The sequence below is a fragment of the Mya arenaria genome, chromosome 4, assembly GCF_026914265.1.
Source record: "Mya arenaria isolate MELC-2E11 chromosome 4, ASM2691426v1".
NCBI classification, from domain to species: domain Eukaryota; kingdom Metazoa; phylum Mollusca; class Bivalvia; order Myida; family Myidae; genus Mya; species Mya arenaria.
The window spans coordinates 20,059,113-20,080,877 of record NC_069125.1 but is presented as its reverse complement, the minus strand read 5'-3'; the positions used below and the strand labels follow the sequence as shown (position 1 = coordinate 20,080,877).

The 21,765-nt window shown below is 35.1% G+C and overlaps 2 protein-coding genes across 2 annotated transcripts; both read left to right on the top strand.

The window, feature by feature from the left end:
- The first annotated feature begins 805 nt into the window (after window positions 1–805).
- LOC128232904 (INO80 complex subunit B-like) lies at window positions 806–17,422 on the top strand. The gene is made up of 8 exons (XM_052946703.1): window positions 806–908; window positions 8,814–8,976; window positions 11,097–11,161; window positions 12,252–12,418; window positions 13,099–13,150; window positions 15,484–15,584; window positions 16,020–16,079; window positions 16,618–17,422. Exons 1-8 carry the CDS (start codon window positions 863–865, stop codon window positions 16,888–16,890), a joined length of 927 nt encoding a protein of 308 aa, XP_052802663.1. The 5' UTR covers window positions 806–862; the 3' UTR covers window positions 16,891–17,422.
- A 2,721-nt stretch (window positions 17,423–20,143) lies between these two features.
- On the top strand, window positions 20,144–21,126 carry LOC128230685 (complement C1q-like protein 2). Its single transcript, XM_052943129.1, has 3 exons — window positions 20,144–20,290; window positions 20,395–20,452; window positions 20,664–21,126. The coding sequence occupies exons 1-3, from the start codon at window positions 20,144–20,146 to the stop codon at window positions 21,080–21,082; spliced, it is 624 nt and encodes a 207-aa protein (XP_052799089.1). The 3' UTR covers window positions 21,083–21,126.
- The last annotated feature ends 639 nt before the right edge of the window (window positions 21,127–21,765 follow it).

Below are 21,765 nucleotides of genomic sequence, written 5' to 3'. Positions count from 1 at the left end.
GAAATCATACTAAGTCGTCTGCAGATTGCACGCACTGTTATTGTTATACTTTACTCCACTAATCTTTGAGGACCGCTGATTGCTTCAATATCGATAAACGTGTCGTTTATTGCCCAATACCCCGACACAGTCGTTTCCATAGGCACATACGATAGCACCCTCCAGACATTGGCTATAAATTACAAGGCCGAATCAAATTATTTTTTCTGTACATGTACAGAAGTTGTCAGTTCCTTGCAGAGGTGAAGGCACCCAGTACTGGTTCTGCCCAGGATAGGTGTGCGGTGGTTGAACTGTCACTCTGGGACCCTTCAATGTGCTCACGCCGGGACCCGGAGTATAAACTACTAACACCACCAATTATTTTTTCTCCATTTATTTTAATCGGCTGGAATATTGCCCCAATACCCCCCACTCCCCCTCCCAGCTCCGGCGGCCTCACAAACACAAAACTGGCATACAGTACTGTTAAGACCAAACGTGTGCACTAATTGTGCACTATGGACAAATATAGTCTACAGTTTTTTTATTGATTTTTTTTGTCCGCTCTGATTGGCCTTACTGCGCAATGTAGTTTGCTGGTGTTGATCGAGCTCAGTTTAATAGGTTAAAGATTGTTGGAGAAAATATGGCTAGCTTATTAAAACAACAACAACATGCGCTATAGCTTTTATAAAAAACAAGAACTTATCGCAATATAGAAACGGGGGCGGGGTGAGGGTTTATCGAGAGCAACTGTGACGGTAATGCCAGAGGTCTTGATTTAGTTAGATGTAACCTTTTTTTCTGATTCTACGAGTTAAAAATATATCGTATTATTGTGCTTACTTCAATTGGAAACTAATTATAAAAACTGTTAAATATGGGGAAAAGAAAACAAATTCACTCCAACATCGTGGAAGATTATGGTAAGTGTCAAAACAATCACATGTGTTTCCATAATTTAATATCTTTTCGGGTTTCACTGCATTTCTCTTAATTTATTTTTTCGTACACGAATGATTCGTAACAAGTGAAGTCAATATAATATAAATATATATTCTCTCAGACGGGCGGTACTTAATGCTTGCTAAAGACATATGCATTTAATTCATCGGTTTAAAGGGGCAACATTCGCTGCCTCGGCAGCAAGTAAATGGGGAGTGGCTTATTGTTAATTCCCTCAGCTATGTACCTGTCTGTTAAACTCAAGTGTTCTATCTTTAGCGCACACTGGAGAAATGTAAACAAACAGGGCTGACCAGAGCAGCCGATGCATTTCCCCACACTACTATCTACTATATGAAATCAAGATGACCAAGCCAACTTTTCCAGATGTTTTCTTTGAAATGATTGTTTTCCTGTTCCTTACTGGCATTTTGTAAGTTCGACTAGATCTTTTTTCTGTATGGGACATCCATCTCAAATGTTTAGAATCTACATTCTCATTCCAGTCCAAAATAGCAAGGTTTATTCTCAGTTTGGAATCCAAAACTAATTATTTTGTCAACATACTATAATAATGCTTTAATAAATGCATCCACAACCCTAGTACATAGCTACAATAATGAGCGATCAGGGATACTTTTTTTATTATTTTGACATTTCTTATGTATCCCTGTAACGCTACAACTCTCTACCATTTAACAACGGGCGAAATGATAAACTGTAATAATATGCATTGATGTTGAATATTAATGACAAAGTTGTTCAATTTTTATCCGACAGTGATCTGAACTGGATTTAATTTGTCATTAGAGTTGTTATTTTCACATTAATATATTATGGGTCACGAATACCGTTATACATGTATACAACCAGTCAGATTTGTCCCAGATTTACCGATATCGGGATACTCGATAAACAATCGACACTTGTAAGTGTTTTATGATAACTTAACATGTTTTTTGGGCATACTGACATAACTTAATACGTGTTTAATAGTAGGCAATAATATTTTCGAAGAAATTTGAATTTATAACGGAGATAATTTCAAAATTGTGGCTGCGAGGATTCTCTGCGCAAGGACCGCTTGCTACTTTTTGCTGGGATGGTGGACGTCACGAGTCTGCTATATTAAAAAAATCGTCAAAAGACTCGTTGACGGCCATTTAGGTGGACTACCCTTGTACAAATTAACCTTATGGTAAGCGAGTTCAGCCCAGATACAGTTGAGTCTGCCATAACATAATTCAGATAGTGTTGACACCTATTATTGATAATTAAATGTCAATGGCTGGGCACTGGCTGGAATCTGGTTTGTGTATTGATAGCTGGAAATCTAATGCACATTTGAGACAAAAAGGAGGGAACTCATACACAGTTATACATGAACATTTGCAAGTCACGTAACTAGGTACTGCCTTCTGTTAAAATAAATACTATGGGCAGAATAAGAATACTCAAAATATGGAACAAAATAATCAGGACAAAGAGAGATATATAGTTTACATGACTGAAGAACAATAGGAGATATTCATTTTACATGGCTGGGATATATACATTTGTAATGATGACAAAGGTTTTGATAGAGAAGTGAAGGAGCAAATAACATTGAAGCAATGAGGTTCATGATTTTTTTTTTTAAAAGAGACAAATATGAAAACAGTGTTATATATTTAAACCTGGGAAAGATTCACCAGAATTATTAAAAAGGAAAATGTGCTAATAGCATAGAAAACATTTAGATTGAAAATGTAGCATATATGAAGCTGATGATATCTATCAATAATTTCTGGATATGCTTAATACATGTGGAATAAAAACTTGTCAAGGTTTGTTCACTTTTGTTACTACAATATTTGATAGTGAGGCATGTCGTCTGCTACAAGCAAGCTGCTAGGAATGTAAACACCAGCACGTGGTAATGTTTTCAACAGAGAGTTCATAACCCCCAGAACACCTATTAGCCACTCCCCCGGCAAATTCAAATTTTCAATCTGACAGTTAGATTTTTTTCTCAAAGTCATGTTTCTAGTAATCTTTAAAAAACAAATTAAGGATTTTTCATTGGTGTAATCTTCATTCTACATGCCTGCAAAGTTTCAGGTCTAAACTTTTAGAAGGGATTGCTTAATTTTGAAAAAAGTGTCCCTGAAGTGAAACATGCATAAAATTATACAAAAGCTTGCCCCAGCGCCACCTGGAGGTTTATATAGTCCTGTTGCCCCTTTAAGCTCCAAATACGGTGCAATTTTCCTCCCAAGTTACATTTATACTTGTGTCTGAAGTAAAGGGCAAGAGTGCCTTGGTTGGTCTTAATGGTTCATGTCACAGGGGCAGGTTGCGTTGTTTTGACACACCACGCCTCTGTCCGTTTTTTTTGTTTTTGTTTTTTTTTATCAATTTTTAGTAAGAATATGATGTGGTAACTGTAAATTGTGATAATTGGCAATTTTTAATTTTTATTTTATGTGAAGAAATAACACTATTTCCCTTTAAAGTTTTCAAGAAAGACAGTTGAAGTTTTTGACGATTTGGCAATAACAATAAAAAGGGAAACAACTTTTTAGGTTACAGTCAACTGTTTTACACGGCTGTGGTAAAATTCGTCACAGTATCAATACATTTCGGGCACTTGTAAGGAACGAGGCAGTTGGTTGGAAGGTAAGTTGTTCCTGTGTCTGACCAGTCTCCATAATCTCTAGTTCTTTGTATATTGCTCCGCGAAGTTCAGACAAACTTCAGTCCAACTTTCGGTTCCATGATCTCTGGTAAAGTGAGAGGCCTTGTTTCCGGTGGAAGCCTCTCAAGGATTATGGGCATATGCAAGTTTCCATAACTGCCTGCACCTAACGACTCAAGACTTCTGATCGTAGTTTCTAGTCGATCGTTGAAATCACGGAGCTCTCTAATGTTGTTGGATGGGGAAAGCAACTGTGGAAGTGTCTGCATGTATGCAGTTGAAATTTTGTGCTTTTGTCCAAAACATTAAGTCAACAAATTTAGAGCTTGCCTGTAGTAAGCATTGGTTAATGTGAAACCTTTGATTGCTGCATCTCCTTCTAGCAAAAATTTTAAATACCCAAATTTCTGCACGTCGGATAACGTAAGATTTCCGTGAATGGTTGACTCGAATGAATCGCAAAATGTTTGCCATATTACAAGTTTGCCCCGAAGGGACAGTTTCGGCAATTTGTAGTAGTATGAAGGTGTGATGACTTGTTGCAATGATTCTACTATCGGCTCTTGTGGTCGAGATGACTGGTTTACGTTTCTGTATTCTTCTTGAGCGTTGACAGCGGCAGTTGCTTCGGCGGGAGGCATAGTTGTATTGGCGGAGGTACATGTAGCTTCATCTGATGGTGCTCCTGAAACATCAGGGGTTACAGCGGCGGACGCAGTGGCAGGGATAACTGAAGTTACCGTAGCAAAATGCCTTTTCTCTCTCTGCAGTCGAAGTTTCAAAAGTAAATAATACGCGATCGTCTCTTTCATCTCACGTGTAGTGTTGTCAACATCCATTTGTGATACAATTTTATCGTCAAGAATTTTCATTGCATCGATAATTCCATGAATTGAAAAGACATTAACTCAGGTTCGTTTCCTTTATTTAAGTCAAACATACAGTAACAACACAGGAAGTTACGTTACATAAGTATCAATATAATTATTTTGCGTGTTACATCTCTCTCATACATTGCATAACGTCACGCCAAAATCCCAACACCCTTATGAACAAAGACTTTTCAACCCCTTACTTTCTCAGATTTTTTCAAATAATTACTACAACAATAAAAGATTTATTTTGAAAATTAATTTAAAAATCAAGAACCTATTAAGAATAAAAATATAACAAAATTTTTAAAGATAATACATAACAAATATGTAATACATACTATGAACACATGATAATACAATAACTCATAAAATATTTACATGTAAATAAATACTACAAAAAATGCATGACTGACTGTTCATTTTGTTGTTTAGTCGCCTAGCCATAAAACATATTTTGTTATCAATAAAAAGACAACACTTGAATAAGTTGAACTTCAAAATAAATCTTCATGATATTTCAAAATATCTTTATTTAGCAGACAAAGTTTAAGAAATACAAAAGTAAACATTGAGTTTAAAGTTGTTCAAAATACATTGTACATTGAGTTTAAAGTTGTTCAAAATGCATTATACATTGAGTTTAAAGTTGTTCAAAATGCATTATACATTGAGTTTCAAATGTGGTCAAATTGCAAATAGAATAACATAGAATTATAATCATGTCAAGCTCAGATGAAAAGTTTTTAAACAGTAAATAAACCACATTATGCCAATTATCAAAAATCTCCCGAAGAGAATAAAAAAATTCAATCACTAAATGCTTTTAAAATGTGTTGATAAATGTAAAAACATATCTCTGTGTAACATAAGATTTTATAAATGTTTGTTTTCTCAGATAAATAATTAGGACATTCTATTATAACGTGGTATATACGAGGGCATAGCCAGAAATTCGTGGAAAAGCTTGATAAAATGAAAACAATATGCAGCATATCTTTAAAACTTTCTTACAATAATAATCAGGTAATTTGAAATTAGGAATGCGAGTTTCAGCGTATAGCATGTTATTACAACAACGTAGTGATCACTATGGAAACATGTGGTCGCGCATTCCTCCGCAGTTGCAAAAATAACCCATGACAATATCTTGTTTTGTTGACCAATCACATTGAAAAAATGGGCAGTGATACAGTTCTGTGTGAACCTAGGAAAAGCTTCTTGCAAACACTTAAACTGATGAATGAAGCATCGAGTGACACTCCAGTGAAGCAAATGCTTGTGTACAAGTGGCACAAGCGGTTCAGTGAGGGGCGGGACAGCATTTGTGACGACGTGAAGTCTGGGCGACTGTATTCACAAACTATGGAGAGTGACATCGAGGCCGTGAAAAACATCGTTGACGCTGATCGTCGAGTCACTCTTCATGAAATAGGCAAGATGTTGGACATGAGTTATGGGTCGGTACGGAGGATAATGAAAGACAGATTGAAAATGAGTCTAGTGAGTGCGTGTTGGGTTCCGCGGCTGTTGACAGAAAATGAGATGAGCAGAAAAGTACAAGAATCACGCCGATTCTTAGCTCGGTACGAAAAGGAAGGAAACCGTTTTCTTGAGAAGATAGTCACTTGTGATGAATCCTGGCTGTTTTATTATGACCCTGAGACAAAACAGCAATGCAGTCAATGGATCACTACCGGTTCCCCGCCTCCGAAGAAGGCACGATCATCCCGCTCGATAGGAAAGCATATGTTCATTGTCTTCTTTGATGTGCACCGTGTTATTCTTCTCCATGCAGTTCCACAGGGCCAATCTGTGACAGGTGCTTACTATTCTAAGGTAAAGTGATATATAACAAAATTCATTTTTATCAATATTAAGATCTTGATTAAATCTGCATAAAACAATGTTTAAAGAAGTTTATGATTAAAAATATGTGATTGAATAAGTGTTAGTTTTAATTATGATATTTGATGAAGTATGCAAAACGCGACAAATGCACTAGGTATGTTAAATATTAGCCTCATTTATGTTCTCCATTTAAGGTATTGAGGCGTGACTTGTACAGGGCGATGGCATTAAAGAGACCACAGGCGTTGCATGATGGGTGGATTCTTCACCAGGATAATACACCAGCGCATAGATCGGAGGATGCCCAGACTACCACGACATTCCAGCTTGAAGTGGCAATCCTTCCCAACCCCCCTTATTCGCAGACCTAGCACCATGCGATTTTGCTCTATTTCGAAACTTAAATGTGAACTGAAAGGTAAACGCTTCAATGACTTTCAGGAACTACAGAGTGAAGCTCAGACACGCCTGTATTCTTACAAGTCAGGGTGGTCCAGTGACATTTACCGGCAGTGGGTAGCAAGACATCGACGGTGTATTGCTGCGAACGGCTCTTACTTTGAGAAGTTATAACTTTGACATCAGATTCTGATGTTTGAACTGCAGGGGCTATACTGACCTCATGTTAATGAAAAAGCTGTAGTTTCCTTTATATTGTATGTATCAGTTTGAAATTTTATTTGTCATTTACACCTGAAATAGATTTTATAGCAAGCTGACGTTCGTTGAAAAATGTTAAAATGTGTTGATTTTATTAAGCAATTCCACGAACTTCTGGCTATACCCTTGTAAGTAAAAAATGCTCTAAGCATTGTATTGTTTTATGCAATTAAAGAATGGAATGAAGGTCACACATTCATTAATGGGCAACATGTGTGACATGGTCATAAATTCTTATGGGATTAAGGGGCTTCATAACACCTTTAATTTAGGTTATAATAACTTAAAAGTGACAGTCAATTTAAAAAAAAGGTTGTTATACCCTGTCAGATGGCCATCATTTTAAACTTTGAGCAGCTTGATATATTTTGTGTTTAATTTTCCAGATTTAAAAACCAAACAAAAATGAATTTAATTTTAACTTATTTCCCTACCCCCAATTCTCAGAATTTTTAGATATAAACACATAACCAACAACTAAAAAAGCAATATGGTACTACAACAAAATGTTTCAACTGCTGACCTTTTTTAAAAGCAATTAAAGTTTTATAAATGTTCAAGTGAAGGTTTTTATGGGTGGTCTACAGTCAAAATATGGAGATTGTTCCGTAAATCCTTCAATACATTTATTTTCTTTTACAATTATTCAATTTTGTTATTTAAAGAATAAAAGGATGGACATAACTTTGTACATATTATATGTTAATTCCTTCAGATACACTTTAGAATAATACAATAATACAGCAATTTTTCAGGGTAACCAGGCATCAAAATCTTACTTTACTGTACCATTGCTATAAATGTACCGAATATTATAGCCAAAATAACACTAACCATTAACTGTTAACTTTTACTAATATTGAGAACATACGCATATCATCGTGTGAGGTATTGCAACTCATGGCTAGATGCCAGCTAAGTACATCTTGAGTAATATATATTCTAGTTCTACCAATGTAATATAATTAAAAAAATCATATATTTAATCAAAGATATCATTTGCTGTCATGAAACAAGTGATTGATAAATCAATGCAACACCTTGTCTAAATTTCATCCAGTACTTTGGAGAAAAGTGTAACAAATAAGGCAAATAAATCTTTAATTGTATTTCAATAACAATTTGTTAATTTGTAAAGTTTTTTTGCCAAAAAACAACAAAACAATGAAAAAGACAACACCTGACTGACAAAAATAATAGTGGTTGAAAAATCTTTAATATAAATAGGGGTTAAAAAGTCTTTAATATGGCTATTAAAATATTTCAACCAGGGGTTGAAAAGTCTTTGATATAGGGGTTGGAAAGTCCTGCTCCCCGTGCGGTCCTGGAATTGAGTCCCACACTCCCTCCCAGGTTTACTTTAACACTGATTCAAATTTTTTATAGCCTACAATGTTCAATTTAGAATTTTGACAGGCTATTCCCATGCTAACCAATCAATGATTGACCATCAAAAGCATACATTGTCTTTTAATGTTGCCTTTAACACTTAAAAATGGTATGTAGAAAAGCCCATACCGTTGCATACTTTAGAAAATTGTGTAGTTATACGATTGTACAACCAGTTTAATAGCGTCTTCCAGTTCAATATTGATGGGTAACGCTGTCCAAAGACTTTCCTGCAGTTTTCTTAATATTTCAGCGATTCATTTACCACATGTCACTGGTCTGTCTTCACCATTTCTTACTATTTTGCAGCAAGATATAGTGTTTTTTATCAAGTCTTGTTTTTAAAGAATTTAGGGTTGTATTTTTGTCTCCTTTGGTTTATTTTTGAGAAAATGTGACTCGTAAATCTAAATTCTTTTTCAATTGTGTCGTTTCAGATTCGCCAGAAGAAGTGCAGTCACCATCAAGCCACAAGAAACACAAAAAACACAAAAAGAAACATAAGCGTAAGCCTGTGGAAGAAAATGAAGAGCTTGAATCTCCAAAAGCCTCACTTAAACTGAAGTTTAAGATTGGGGGTGAAACACTTGGAACCAAAAAGTGGGTCACTCCGTCAATGTACACCTTTAAATGAATCGATAAAACCTTTCATAACTTAACATGTATTCATTTTATTTTATTGTTTTACTGTCTCTTACTTCCTTGTATAGATCATTATATAATAAGTGCTGGACTCCATGTTATCTCAGTACGGTAATATTCATGATTTATAACATTAAGATATACTTTATCAGGGTTCTCAATAAGTTTCGGTTGGACTGTCTCAAACAATAAAGTAACCGACCAGCCACTACTTATTTAACTTAAAATTCACTTATTTTTCCAAATTTGAACTGGCCTTATCTCCACTTGAACCGTCCATTTTGGCCGGCAGCCGGTTCTTATTGAGATCACTGCTTTGTACAATTATGTGAAGTTAAGATGCCAGGTGAACGCATGTTATTTTAGTGTGATTTGAAAGGGATTTATGTGTAGTGAAAGAAAATGAAAAAAGATACTGCCCATTAGGTATAAAACGATGATCTTATTTACGTCCGAGGTCAGCGATAATCGATTATATATATCCATAATCAATTGTCGGTTTGTACAGCAAAGGGACCTTACTGCTGTATTGAGTTTAGACATTTACATGTATTCTATAAATCTTATACCCGGAGTAATTGAAATTATACTTGAATCCTTTAAAGATTAGCATGAAATATAAGTAAATAGCATGGTAATTTATTTGCACAAAAGTTATTTAATGGTTACGCTCCACCTTCTTGTTACCATTCCAATGTGGGAGTATTATACACATGACTATGATTGCTAAAGTAAGCCTCGGTAATGTTCAAATCACTGTGATTGACTGAATAGGTATATCTTTGTTAATATTGTTTTGAAGTGGCTGACTGAAAGATAACATACTTTCTTTAACTGTTTTAGCCAAATGTTGTCTGTTTAAGAGTGATGTTTTCTATATCAAGGGTTTAAAATTTATCTAGTCAGTTTAAGGTTGAATTTTTAAATTTTGATAAAATTGTTTTTTAAATTTTGATTCACTCGATGATCGATTATGACTTTCGTCCAATTTTCAAACACCTACCCCACAATATCACTAATAAATGAAAGAGCTCAAAATAGGTCATTTCATATCTGATTACAGTTGAATTTAAGAAAAAAAACACAACCAACAATAGCAATATCTGTTAAAAATATCGTCATTTGTATCAATTTGGAGCGTATATTCTTTGTTTTCGTTGATACATTTCAACCATAACATTAAAAACCATACTGGAAGCCTAACAAGAAGGCAAAGCTTAACTGTTCAATTACTAGCATGTGATTAGACACTATTCACTCATACACATGCTTGTTATTGAAGGTTGTCCATGACAACATGGTATAAAACAGTAACTTCACCAGCAACCCTCATCACACGCTTGTTTGTTATTTCAATAACTCTGGTTCAAACGATACAAAAATTATAAGAGGTCGCCAGGCAACAAAATTTAACATAACAGCCAAAGGCACCTTAGAGTGACGCACTCATGTTTTTGGACCAAAAATTAGTTTTCCCGGTAATGCATCTGAAAACATTTTTGATCATTATTTTACTCTATGATATCGAAAATGTAGAAAAAATACAGTTATAGCATAAAAAAGTATTGTAGTTTTATGGGGTTTGAACCCACACCAGTAAAGTCAAGAAATTTTTTAGAAAACAACCGTTTAACCACACGGCCACCGGGACTTTAACAAAAGTGTTGAATATATCGACTTGTTAAGGATACATTGATAACATCATGTGATAATGTCAATCAACCAATCACGCAACACCACATCTGTAAATAATTTTCATTCACTTTTTAAACGCTAATGAAAATTGTGGTCTTCAAAGACGATATTTGAGCATATATTAACATTTTCTGAAGGGTTTCAGCTTTGGTATTTTTATTTTAACCCTCCTTATGATTTGCCACACTTTATTTCGTAATAAAAAAAAAGTACATTTTACAAACCATGAGCAGTCACTTTAATATGTTGCAGATTTTGTTGTTGTTGTTGTAACAGTGTGTAACATTGTCCTTAAAAGATTTATCATCATTTAAAAGCAAACCATGTATAAAAGATTACAATGGCATTATTCAATATGAGAATATTTTATTTGCACTTTTCAGTGTTGTGTCCGTGACGACAGAGAGCACAGATGATATTGTCAATGTGACTGATGACCAGCCATGGGGTATCTATAAGTTCTTAACACAGAGTAGTTACTGTTACAATTATACATTTCAAATATAATTTAGTCACGGTAAGACACTGCATTTTGTAAACCATGCTATCTCAGAACATTATGGCATTTTGCTGTGATGAGGCTCTGTTTGATGTTTATCATTAACTCTTATTTTTCGAAATCTAGCTGCTTATCAAAAAAACAACAACAAGCAAATTCGTTTCATGAATATTTGACCATGTATAATGCCTCTAGTTTGTTCCAAAGATTTTTCTAAGATTTGACCTAGTGACCTAATTTTTGACCCCATGTGACCCATTTTTAAAAGAGGTCGTGATTTGATCAAGGGGAACATTCTGACCAAGTTTGAACATTTTCTGATCAATGCCTACCAAGATATGGCTCTGGACAGACGGATGGACGGACGAACAACGCCAAAACAATATCCCCCTCCCGAAACCTTCGGTTCGGCGGGGGATAGCAATGTCTTAAAAGAAGACTGCAAGTAAAGCTCACCATTTCATTGGCACTGTAGTTAAGGAAAACAAATATCATCCTGGGATGTAAAACAAGCACATTTATTATTTCATTGCAATTCAAAATACACATTTTTAAGAAAAACAAAGAAATAAATGTTATAAGACTTCCTCTGTTATCAGTGATTTCTTTCTGATGTATCAAGTGCAACTCATGTCCAAATCAAACTTCAGTGCACACACGACTTGAACAAAATTTCAGCAACATCATTTTGGAAATGAAGTAACATTTGCACGCAATTGCTTGCACTTTTCTTAGAAACTATGATTAAATATATATCTTTTTTACGCATATAATAGGAAGAAAAAAGTTTGCATGCAATTTGGAACACTTTTCTTAGAATCTATGATTAAATATCATATGACATCCTTTTTATGAATATCACAGGAAGAAATAAGGAGTTTATGAAAAATTGCAATTAATTCCAGGCATGAAATATATATTGTGAACTCATTTGGAAAACAAACAATAATACTCTTTATATTTAATTGATAATTGTAGAATTAATACCATGAAGACATTTAATGCAAGTTGGTTCTGTAGCCAAATTTTATCTCAACAGAGGAGCCAAAAGATGTGGAAGATCCGTCTGTTAAAACAAAGAAGGCCGGGGATGATACCTCAGATGAGGAGAAGGAGTGGTTAACTGCCCTTGAGAAGGGGGAGTTGGATGATTATGGTGAGGTCAGCAAGGGCAAGAGGGATCCCACACTCATGACTGCCAGACAGGTAAAACAATTTCCTTCATTCACCTTTTTGGCATGGCTAGTTTTTGTTCTCTGGTCATGTTTTCTAGTAATTAGTGTTCTATTGTTAAAAAAATCTTAATGAATATTGAGATAAGGGTAACATTAATTTGAAATCACAAATATGATACTGTAACATATGCTCTGGAGAGCTACAGAGCTTTTATAGTGACAAACATATGAACAGTTTTAAAATATGATTGAGAACCATGTACCATTCCTGAGTGATAACCACTATAAAACATTGATGAAGCTCAGATAGGGGATTGAGCCACAAACTCTCTGATCCTGAGTCAGACACACTCACCACACGACCAATGGTAGATAGTTATAACAGTAATGTACTCGATGCATGTGCATACTGGGAGACAATATGGGGCATGGTGTTTTGTTGCTGTATATGTCATCATTCAATGCTATTAAATAAATGCATAATTACATCATGACATATATCATCTTAAAATAACTGTCAGTGAATTTGTATTGTAGGAAGGCTGGTTATTTTGTTGAAAGTTTTGATGAACCAATGTTTTGGGGATGACTATGTCCGATATTCACAGGTCTAACTGTTTGTTAATTAATCAGGTTTTTCCAGATAAGATAACCTTTCATAAAGACTGTTGCATACGAAGGAAGTGTTATCATGACCTATTTTGATTGCAGAGGGCGCTGAAACATGGCACACAGGAGCAAGAACTGCTACAGTTGCCAACAGGTTTGTGCATAACTAAACATTTAGTGAATAACAAATACTTTTAAGGAAAAATGGACTGAAGAGTCAACCATTAACTTGAACTATTTTATTGGATTGTATTCATAATTATCTTGTCTGTTTTTTCCAAGAAAAAGGTTGAGGTATTGTAAAAGTCTGAGGTGGGAAGGAACGCCATTGTTCTTGGGGCAGCAGATTGGGTTGGGTTTGGTTTTACAGACACCTTTTTATTAATGGTCAGATCTGGTGCATTTCTAGGAATGATTTATAGCTCTTATTGGTAACTGAATTCTTGTGACATAGTCACTACCAATAATGTCATACATATGTTACACATGATCTTTTGTTGGTAAAATAAACAGACTGAGCTATTTTTTTGCATTTTATTCCTTTCTTTCTCTGCCATTGTATACATTTGCCATAACTCAAAATACAAAACTGCATACATGATTATCATTTCTGTTGATGCAAATTGGCAAACAGTATCTGGTACACTGAATAGCTGAAACTGAGAGTTGAATGAGCATTGTTCAGGGTCCTTTTACAAAACGCTTGTTTTGGGAATGTAAAATTGCTAGGCTCATTGTCTCTTCCAGTTTTAAGCAAAAAATGACAATCCTGTTAATGTATCTAGAACTACAGAGTTTATGAGGATGGTCTTAATTGAATTTAATTAAAGAGCAAAATGTTTGTTTTCTTTGGTGTTGATCAACGAATGAAATTAATTATCAAAATATTCAATTAAATGTACCATGTAAAAAAATCTGATGACACTCATTTGTGTTTGTTTTCACGCGAAACGACTTATCCTTGATGGCAGAATATGAGAAATTAGGTTTTTTTTAATTGCAAGTGTCTTTTATGCATGCCATCTTTTACAATTAACAAATTCATGGTCATGTTTGACGATTATGGCCAATTATACGAGGCTCCTAGTCAGAAACTTGAGAAGAGTTCGGAGGTGTTATAGATTATCAATGGTGCACTGTATTCTGTTACCAAGTCGACCTACACTAGACTCGGGTTATATGACCATAATTGCTGAATATTTTATTGTACTAAGAACCGCCACAGTCTTTCACCTTAATAAAAACTTTTTTCTTAAAAAGACCAAATTAAATTTTCACCACTTAGCGCTATATTGGAGCAGCAGCCGCCGAACCCGTTGCTACAGCTCCTGCTTCTGAGCCTTGGTGTTGAAGCAATTGTCTTAAAAACTTAAACCTCAGCCAGCGGTTTGTAAGCTATGAAACATCCAAAATGCATACATGCCATATCCCCCGGTGGGGGGGAAAATCCCCCGGAATTTCGATCCATCCCCCGGTCTTCCGGCGGGAGATAAAAATCCCCCGGAATTTAAAAAAAAATAAATAAAAAAATTTAGGGCAATAATGACAAAGTGAAACCACAGTATGTGAGTGAAACTCTCCAATAGGAAACTTTTACAACAAGTGATCAATTAATTTGTAGTAATTATCAAAGGCAAAGAAATATTACTCTTTTGGAAGGAAGAAATTAATAATATTTATTCTATTCCCTTATTGTCTGAAAGTCATCAAAGCTGATTAAAGCACAATTTTTTTAAAGACTTTGGAGGAAGGTGAATTTCATTTAATTGTCTCGAAAACATATTTTTTCAATGACATATTTTGTTCTGCAAGTGCAATTTACAGTATGACATGACAGTGTATCATAAAAATATGATAAATCATGACATAAAATAATTCTGTATAATGAAAAAGTTAAGAGGTTTTCAAAGCAAACTATATGTGAAAACATTTTTTCATACTTGCGTCTAAAAATACTTTAAAATTTCGCCAACTTAGACCTGCTAAAAAAATCCCCCTGAATACAATCAAAATCCCCCTGAATTTTCAGCCTTTTGAACAAATCCCCCTGAATGGTCTCCAGAAAATATGACATGTATGAAAATGTTCAAGTGAAACTTGGTATACATGTTGCCAGAGACAGTATGCACAAATACAAGACGGCCAATAACTCTGGCATCAATAATTGTTGAGTTAGGAGTTTGAGTGAAAAACAGCAGATGAGCATTAGCGTTCTCTCTGCGGCTCTCTTAATCTTAATATTGCAATAAGTTTTCAATGTGGAAAGCCTTAAAAAAGTGTAAAAGGTAAATTCTTGAGGGTAAATTGTGCTTTAAGTTGACTTTTTTAGCCTGTTTGCTTTTCAGAGAAAAGTTTGGCCATTAACCCATTGGATTTTCTCATGCAACTTAGTTAGCTTGTGGAAAAGTTCCTATATCTGAGCTTGAGATTGAATACATGAAATATACTCGTAAAGAATTAGTGAAATTTATACTAAGTTGTTTGTAGGCTACAAGCAAGTCGAGTTGACAGAAGAACAGCTAAAGCGTAGAGAACAACGGGCAAATAAGCGTAAACAGATGGCGCATGAAAAACAAGAAAAGGATAAGGTAAAACTTGATTGACAATATAGAGCTCTTTTGTTATATTATAAACAATCCTTTAATGTTTTGATTTTTCATAAGAGAACAAACAGATATTTTATTTTAAAAAGTAAGACGATAGTGTAAAATAGCTCTCCATAAATGTCTACTGTTAGAAATACCATTTACATAATAAGTAGTTAACAGTTTAAACAAATGTTTTAATTTGACAATTCCTTGAACATTTGTCTTGTGAGAATTCTTAACCTTAGTCCTTGAACTCATGTTGATTATACCATTTGTACAATATAATTTTATAGTTTCAAGTCATCCAATTGTCTAGAAAAATGAGTACCGGTATGTAAGGTAAATGAATATGATCAATCTTATTTCATCAATGAAACCAGTTGAAAAATCTGTACATTGAGGTATGAAAATGTATAATATTCTGTTATTTCACAGAGACAAACAATTGACCGGTTGCTAAAGAAACAAGAAAAACAACTGAAAGGAGCCGCCAAGGTGAGATAGCAGTATAGATTCATATATCATATTGGCCTGTCTGTAAGGTGAGAAAGTGGTATATACATTCAGATAAACTGACCTGTCTGTTAAATGAAATATCAGTATTACATTCATTTATACTGGTCAGAATGTAAGATGAAATAGCTGTATACATTCATATTTACTGACCAGTCTGTAAAGTTGGATAGCTGTATAAATTAGTATTTACTGGCCAGTCTGTTCTGTAAGGTGAGATAGCTGGATAAATTATTATTTAGCGGTATAAATTTGTATTTACCAGATGTTCTGTAAGTTGAGATATCTGTATACATTCATATGACTGGCCATATTAATATTGATATTGTACATTCAGTTATCAGTTTGTTTTACAGGTTTAAAGTACAAAAACATGTCTAAAGAAATTTGATATTTTTTGCAGTTTTGTACAATAAGACAATTTGTTATTTATATTAAAATGCAATTACGTTATTGTTCAAAGAGATTTTTTCATATTGAACTGAATCTACTTTTTTATAACTATAAAAAATCATTTCAGGCAAGAGCAGGAAGAAAAGCAGATGCACCAAAGGTTACATATCTGAACACCACAAGAGGAATCTCCATCTCTGTCCCAGAGGGTATCAAGTTTCCCCTGGACAGCCAGAGTGCTGATAAGCCCCCTGTGAGGCCAAGGTGTGGTGTGAAGGGCTGTAAAAATGACAGAAAATATTCATGTTCAAAGACTGGAGTTTCACTCTGTAGCCTACAGTGTTATAAGAAAAATCTTAGTTTACATAAGTTGACCCCGCCCAGATTAGTAACAACATGATAGGTTGTAGAGGGAAGGATGGTCTTGTTTGTAATTCTAAATTTCGTGACATGAAATGTTTCAGAAACTAAAACCAGACATGTATAAACCATGTGGTTTCAATGCCCATGCTATCATGGATGCAGAGAATGTGCTCAGGCTATGAGATTTCACATGTAATACAATATCACATAGTAACAGTTATGACAATATCTATACCATAAACTCATATTATGAAAGGGGATACAGATTGAAATTAAACAATATGTGGCTATTAGTAGAACATGTTGATTCAGCACTCTCATTTCACCTTAAGAAGTAGTAAATTCCATGTACTTGTTATTGTTATAATGCTATTCTGAAAATATACAGCAGCCTTAAAGGGGCCAGCATTAGTTAGAATAATATATATATTATTTTTTTTATGCAAGTTGTACATTTTGGTACAGTAAGCACTAACAAGATTTATATAGCACATGTCTAATAGCAATATGTTTCGCTAACATTTCGATTTTGTGATCATTTCTTAAAGCATAAATACTTAAATCTGTAATTCCAGACCTTTTTCTATTCCGACTGGCATGTAGCTTCCATACTCCATAATTTAAACCATGAGTTAAAATTGATTCCTGTGATTGTCCAATACTGCGAATTTTGGGTCAACTTGTTATTTGTTAATATTTAGGAAAACAAGATAATTTCATTTATAAGCCCATCCAAAACAATTCTTTCAATTCTGTCGGGGGGCCATTACCTGCAGGTAGGCACGCTGTGGTCAGGGATATATCCCTTGAAGGTATGCCTTCTGCTGTCGGGGATACCTCAATTGCAGCCTCGATGGGGTATGCCAGCTTCTCAGTGCCTTCAAAGCTAAGGTGAAGACCATTTCGAGACATGTTGTGACGAGCAGCACTGAACATCATGTTGAATTTACTCTGCCTGATAATCTGCAGCCATTTAATGGACGACGACAACTCATGCACCAGATAATTCGTCTCTGCAGCGACATAATTCCAGTTTTTCAGAAAGCCAGTCTCATAGGCTTAAGGTTCTGCGGTCTGAACGTGAAAATAGTTTCGCCCCCTTGGTAGGATCTTTCACACCAGGCCAGTTCCACGTGGAGACATAGCATGCAGTGAAAAACATAGCCGTTTGATTCCTTCCACAACATAGCCGTTTGATTCCTTCCACAATGCATGCTGCTGACTTGCATGTCATTGGCACCAATAACAAGCGCATTCGTCTGAATGAAATAGTCAGCAAATAAATTGGCCTGTAAAGTCTCTATGCAACAGTGTCGAGTTTCGCTTTATGTTTAATTGGGCTCTTCTTGAAGATTCCTTCTTCCAACTGGTCTACTATGGAAAGGTGAAGTGAAAGTTGAAGTACTAATACATGTTTGATCTATTCAATAATTGCTCAATGCTATATTTTGAAACTTCGCAATAACACAACTTCGCAATAACACTTGATATTGGCAGATGACTCACCATCAAATGTAACCTTGTTACTGTTCTTGTTTATGTTGAAGCCCTATACAGTGTGTGTGTGTGTTTACCACGTGATAAAAAATTCAGGCGCGTAGGAGCTGGGGCAATGGGGTCGCGAATATTTGATAAAATTATTTTTAAGCAATATCTTGCTTTGAATAAAGACTTTAAACAAAGATTACGTTACTATTTCTTCACCATTTTAAATGAAACATAGCACAGTCTACGCCGCTTACGGATCCCGGCCTTTGGTATTTTACCCGAGTTTGAGAGTTTAGTTTCCTAAAACACTCCGACAAACCTTTTCACAATACGGCCGTCTGACGGAGCACTGTCAAAACTATTTTGGAAGCAGGTTTGTCGAAGTGTTTGATGAAACTTATCACCTTTTCTAACTCCGTTAACAAAACGAAGGCGGGGCTCTTTAAGCGGCATATACTGCCCTTTGTTTCATTTTAAATGGTGTAGTAACCAAAATTTGTCATTGTTATAAATCATCATTTTAAGCAAAATGTTGCCTTCCGACGTAGCATATATGACGTAATTTATCACGTGTAATACACACACTGCTATATGATAATTGAATGTACATTAGCAGCAAACTCATTGTTATATTTATATTATGAATAATACCAAAAAAGTGCTTAATAAAAATGACCCCTGACCCAGGAAATGTTATGTATGTATTGACCTATTTATGTTAACTGTGACAGGTGAATAAAAACAATAACGTTTTATGCACTGTACATATATGTACAGAGGATTGACCGTGGATGAATATAGCTAGAGAGTGGATTTCGCAATGATGAACTTTTTTAAAAATGGGACTATATTTAATAAACACATGTTTACTGGTTTCATTAATACCTAACTAAATATCTGGATGCCCCTTGAACTATGAATGGTCAAGCATTTAATCTGCTTAGTCATATAAGTGTGTATTTTGAGCTAAAAAGACCTTTAAAATTATCAAAATCTCGCTCCCCACATTTGTAAACATTAGAATTGTCCAAGGTTTCCCTTCAATAACTTTTTTTAATCCGCAACCTACAATATTAAAGCCGAGAAAAACATGGAGATTGTAGTGACGAATGCTCATGATTTTTTGAAAAATTATAATTTTCACTACTTTCCAGGCGGAAACAGGTTCCAAAATACCTATTGTTTTATTTTTCGCCGCCATCTTGCAGCTCAGATTGAAAATCCTCTCTTCCCCGTTGTGTATTCGTAATGTTTCACGTAAATATTATCAAGTGCCACACAATAAATCTAAGGATGGCCTTTAATTATATATATATATATATATATATATATATATATATATATATATATATATATATATATATATATATATATATATATATATATATATATATATATATAATTTATTTGACCCTCTGGCAGAATATTTATGCGTTGAATGCAATCAATACTTGGATAATAGATGTTCGCAAACAATTCGTACTAGATTTAAAATACGAGCATTGTTGCTTAGTTATGGATAACAAACTCTGAGGAGATCCGAATTTGAAATAGTTGGCTGCTAATACTGACTTTTAAAAGGCTTACAATTATGCTGTTCAGCGATAAGATATTACGAGTTAAAGCATCCGAAGTCTACTGGTTATGATTGTTTTGTTTGAATTGTGTACGGTACTTTTCGTCAGATCTGTCGTATTTCAAATTTCATATGTACTCAACGCCATATCTTATCAGTATTTTACTTAGCAGGCGAACTTTATGCCCCCATTTATAGTCCCAAGTTGTCACAATTGAGTGACGCCATGTTTGCCTTGGTGTGTTTTGCTGTTCATCTGGCTAGCGCGTGCGCATTTCTAGAGGAAACGCTTGCTTCCGGCAGCGCTGACCACGCTGCTCTCGTGCAACTCATTGGCCAAGAGCAGTCGCTAAGAATGAACCTTGAAACTCAGGTAGGTTGAGCGTTTTTAAGTTAATTTGCTTGTCAATATTTTTAATAGCCCAAGTCGTTTTAAAACGGGATGACTCATGCATTTCTTTTTAATCTATTTATTAGGTACATAGTCAACAAGAAAACATAGAAAAACTGCAAGCGAGTGTCAACACACTCAACAGTAAGTTTCAGTTTTTGTTTGGAAAAGAAACATTAACTTTTTGCTAAATGTTGTACTATATTTAGTTTTGCATTCTACTTCTTTCTATAACTCTGGACATCGTCTTTTTATGGAAACCGTGAGTAGCTTTTTTAAGTGTTAGCTGGTAGAGTTTATAGTAATTCTTTATATAATGTACATCTAACTAATACAAACACGTTGCCTTTACTAGAATCCTTGACAGCGGAAAAGGCAATCATCGCATTTGAAGGAAAGCTTAGCTCAACCAGACTGGGGTCAACCGAAGGTGGACGCATCCTGATTTTCGACACAGTCTTGACTAATTTGGGAGGGGCTTACAGCACAACTACCGGCATCTTCCATGCTCCTGTCAAAGGCCTGTACCTTTTCTCGGTCACACTCTTAGCCGATGGAAGGAATGGTACGGCATCCATTGAGCTCTACCACAACACCAAGCTTATCGCAAGGCCGTTTACAGGACCATCAAGTAGCTTTGTTGGAACGGGCGAGGTCGCTTTAGTAGAAGCCAATGCAGGAGACGAAATCTTTGTGAAAGCAAGTGTAGGAGGGACAAACGCTGTTTACGATCACTTTTCTCGGTTCTCTGGAGTCCTTTTACATGCAATGTAAATGACTAAATGTATTTACAGTTAAAGTTAACACACTCAAAATAAAAACAAAACAAACAAACCTTTAACGTGGTTAATTCCCTTCAGATTTATGTCTTTACCAACATTTTACGGTGTTGCATTTGAATATCCTTAGTTAAATCCAAAATTAAAGCTATTGCATGTTATTTTTCTGTCAAAAAGGGAGCGTAACTCGGCAGTTATTAAGAACATAGTTATGGGCCTATACATGTGCATGTTGAATATCTTGAACGTTGTTTGAGTAATCGCCAATGTTACAGTATGTTCATGTTGTTTGAGTAATCGCCAATGTTACAGTTTGTTCATGTTGTTTGAGTAATCGCCAATGTTACAGTTTGTGCATGTTGTTTGAGTAATCGCCAATGTTACAGTGTGTGCATGTTGTTTGAGTAATCGCCAATGTTACAGTGTGTGCATGTTGTTTGAGTGATCGCCAATGTTACAGTGTGTGCATGTTGTTTGAGTGATCGCCAATGTTACAGTGTGTGCATGTTGTTTGAGTGATCGCCAATGTTACAGTGTGTGCATGTTGTTTGAGTAATCGCCAATGTTACAGTGTGTGCATGTTGTTTGAGTAATCGCCAATGTTACAGTGTGTGCATGTTGTTTGAGTGATCGCCAATGTTACAGTATGTGCATGTTGTTTGAGTGATCGCCAATGTT

Coding starts and splice junctions, on each gene's coding strand:
- LOC128230685 (XM_052943129.1), top strand. CDS start 20,144: ATGTTTGCCTTGGTGTGTTTTGCTGTTCATCTGGCTAGCGCGTGCGCA. Junction 20,291..20,394: donor GAATGAACCTTGAAACTCAG/GTAGGTTGAGCG, acceptor TCTATTTATTAG/GTACATAGTCAACAAGAAAA. Junction 20,453..20,663: donor GAGTGTCAACACACTCAACA/GTAAGTTTCAGT, acceptor TGCCTTTACTAG/AATCCTTGACAGCGGAAAAG.
- LOC128232904 (XM_052946703.1), top strand. CDS start 863: ATGGGGAAAAGAAAACAAATTCACTCCAACATCGTGGAAGATTATG. Junction 909..8,813: donor CAACATCGTGGAAGATTATG/GTAAGTGTCAAA, acceptor GTGTCGTTTCAG/ATTCGCCAGAAGAAGTGCAG. Junction 16,080..16,617: donor AACTGAAAGGAGCCGCCAAG/GTGAGATAGCAG, acceptor AAATCATTTCAG/GCAAGAGCAGGAAGAAAAGC.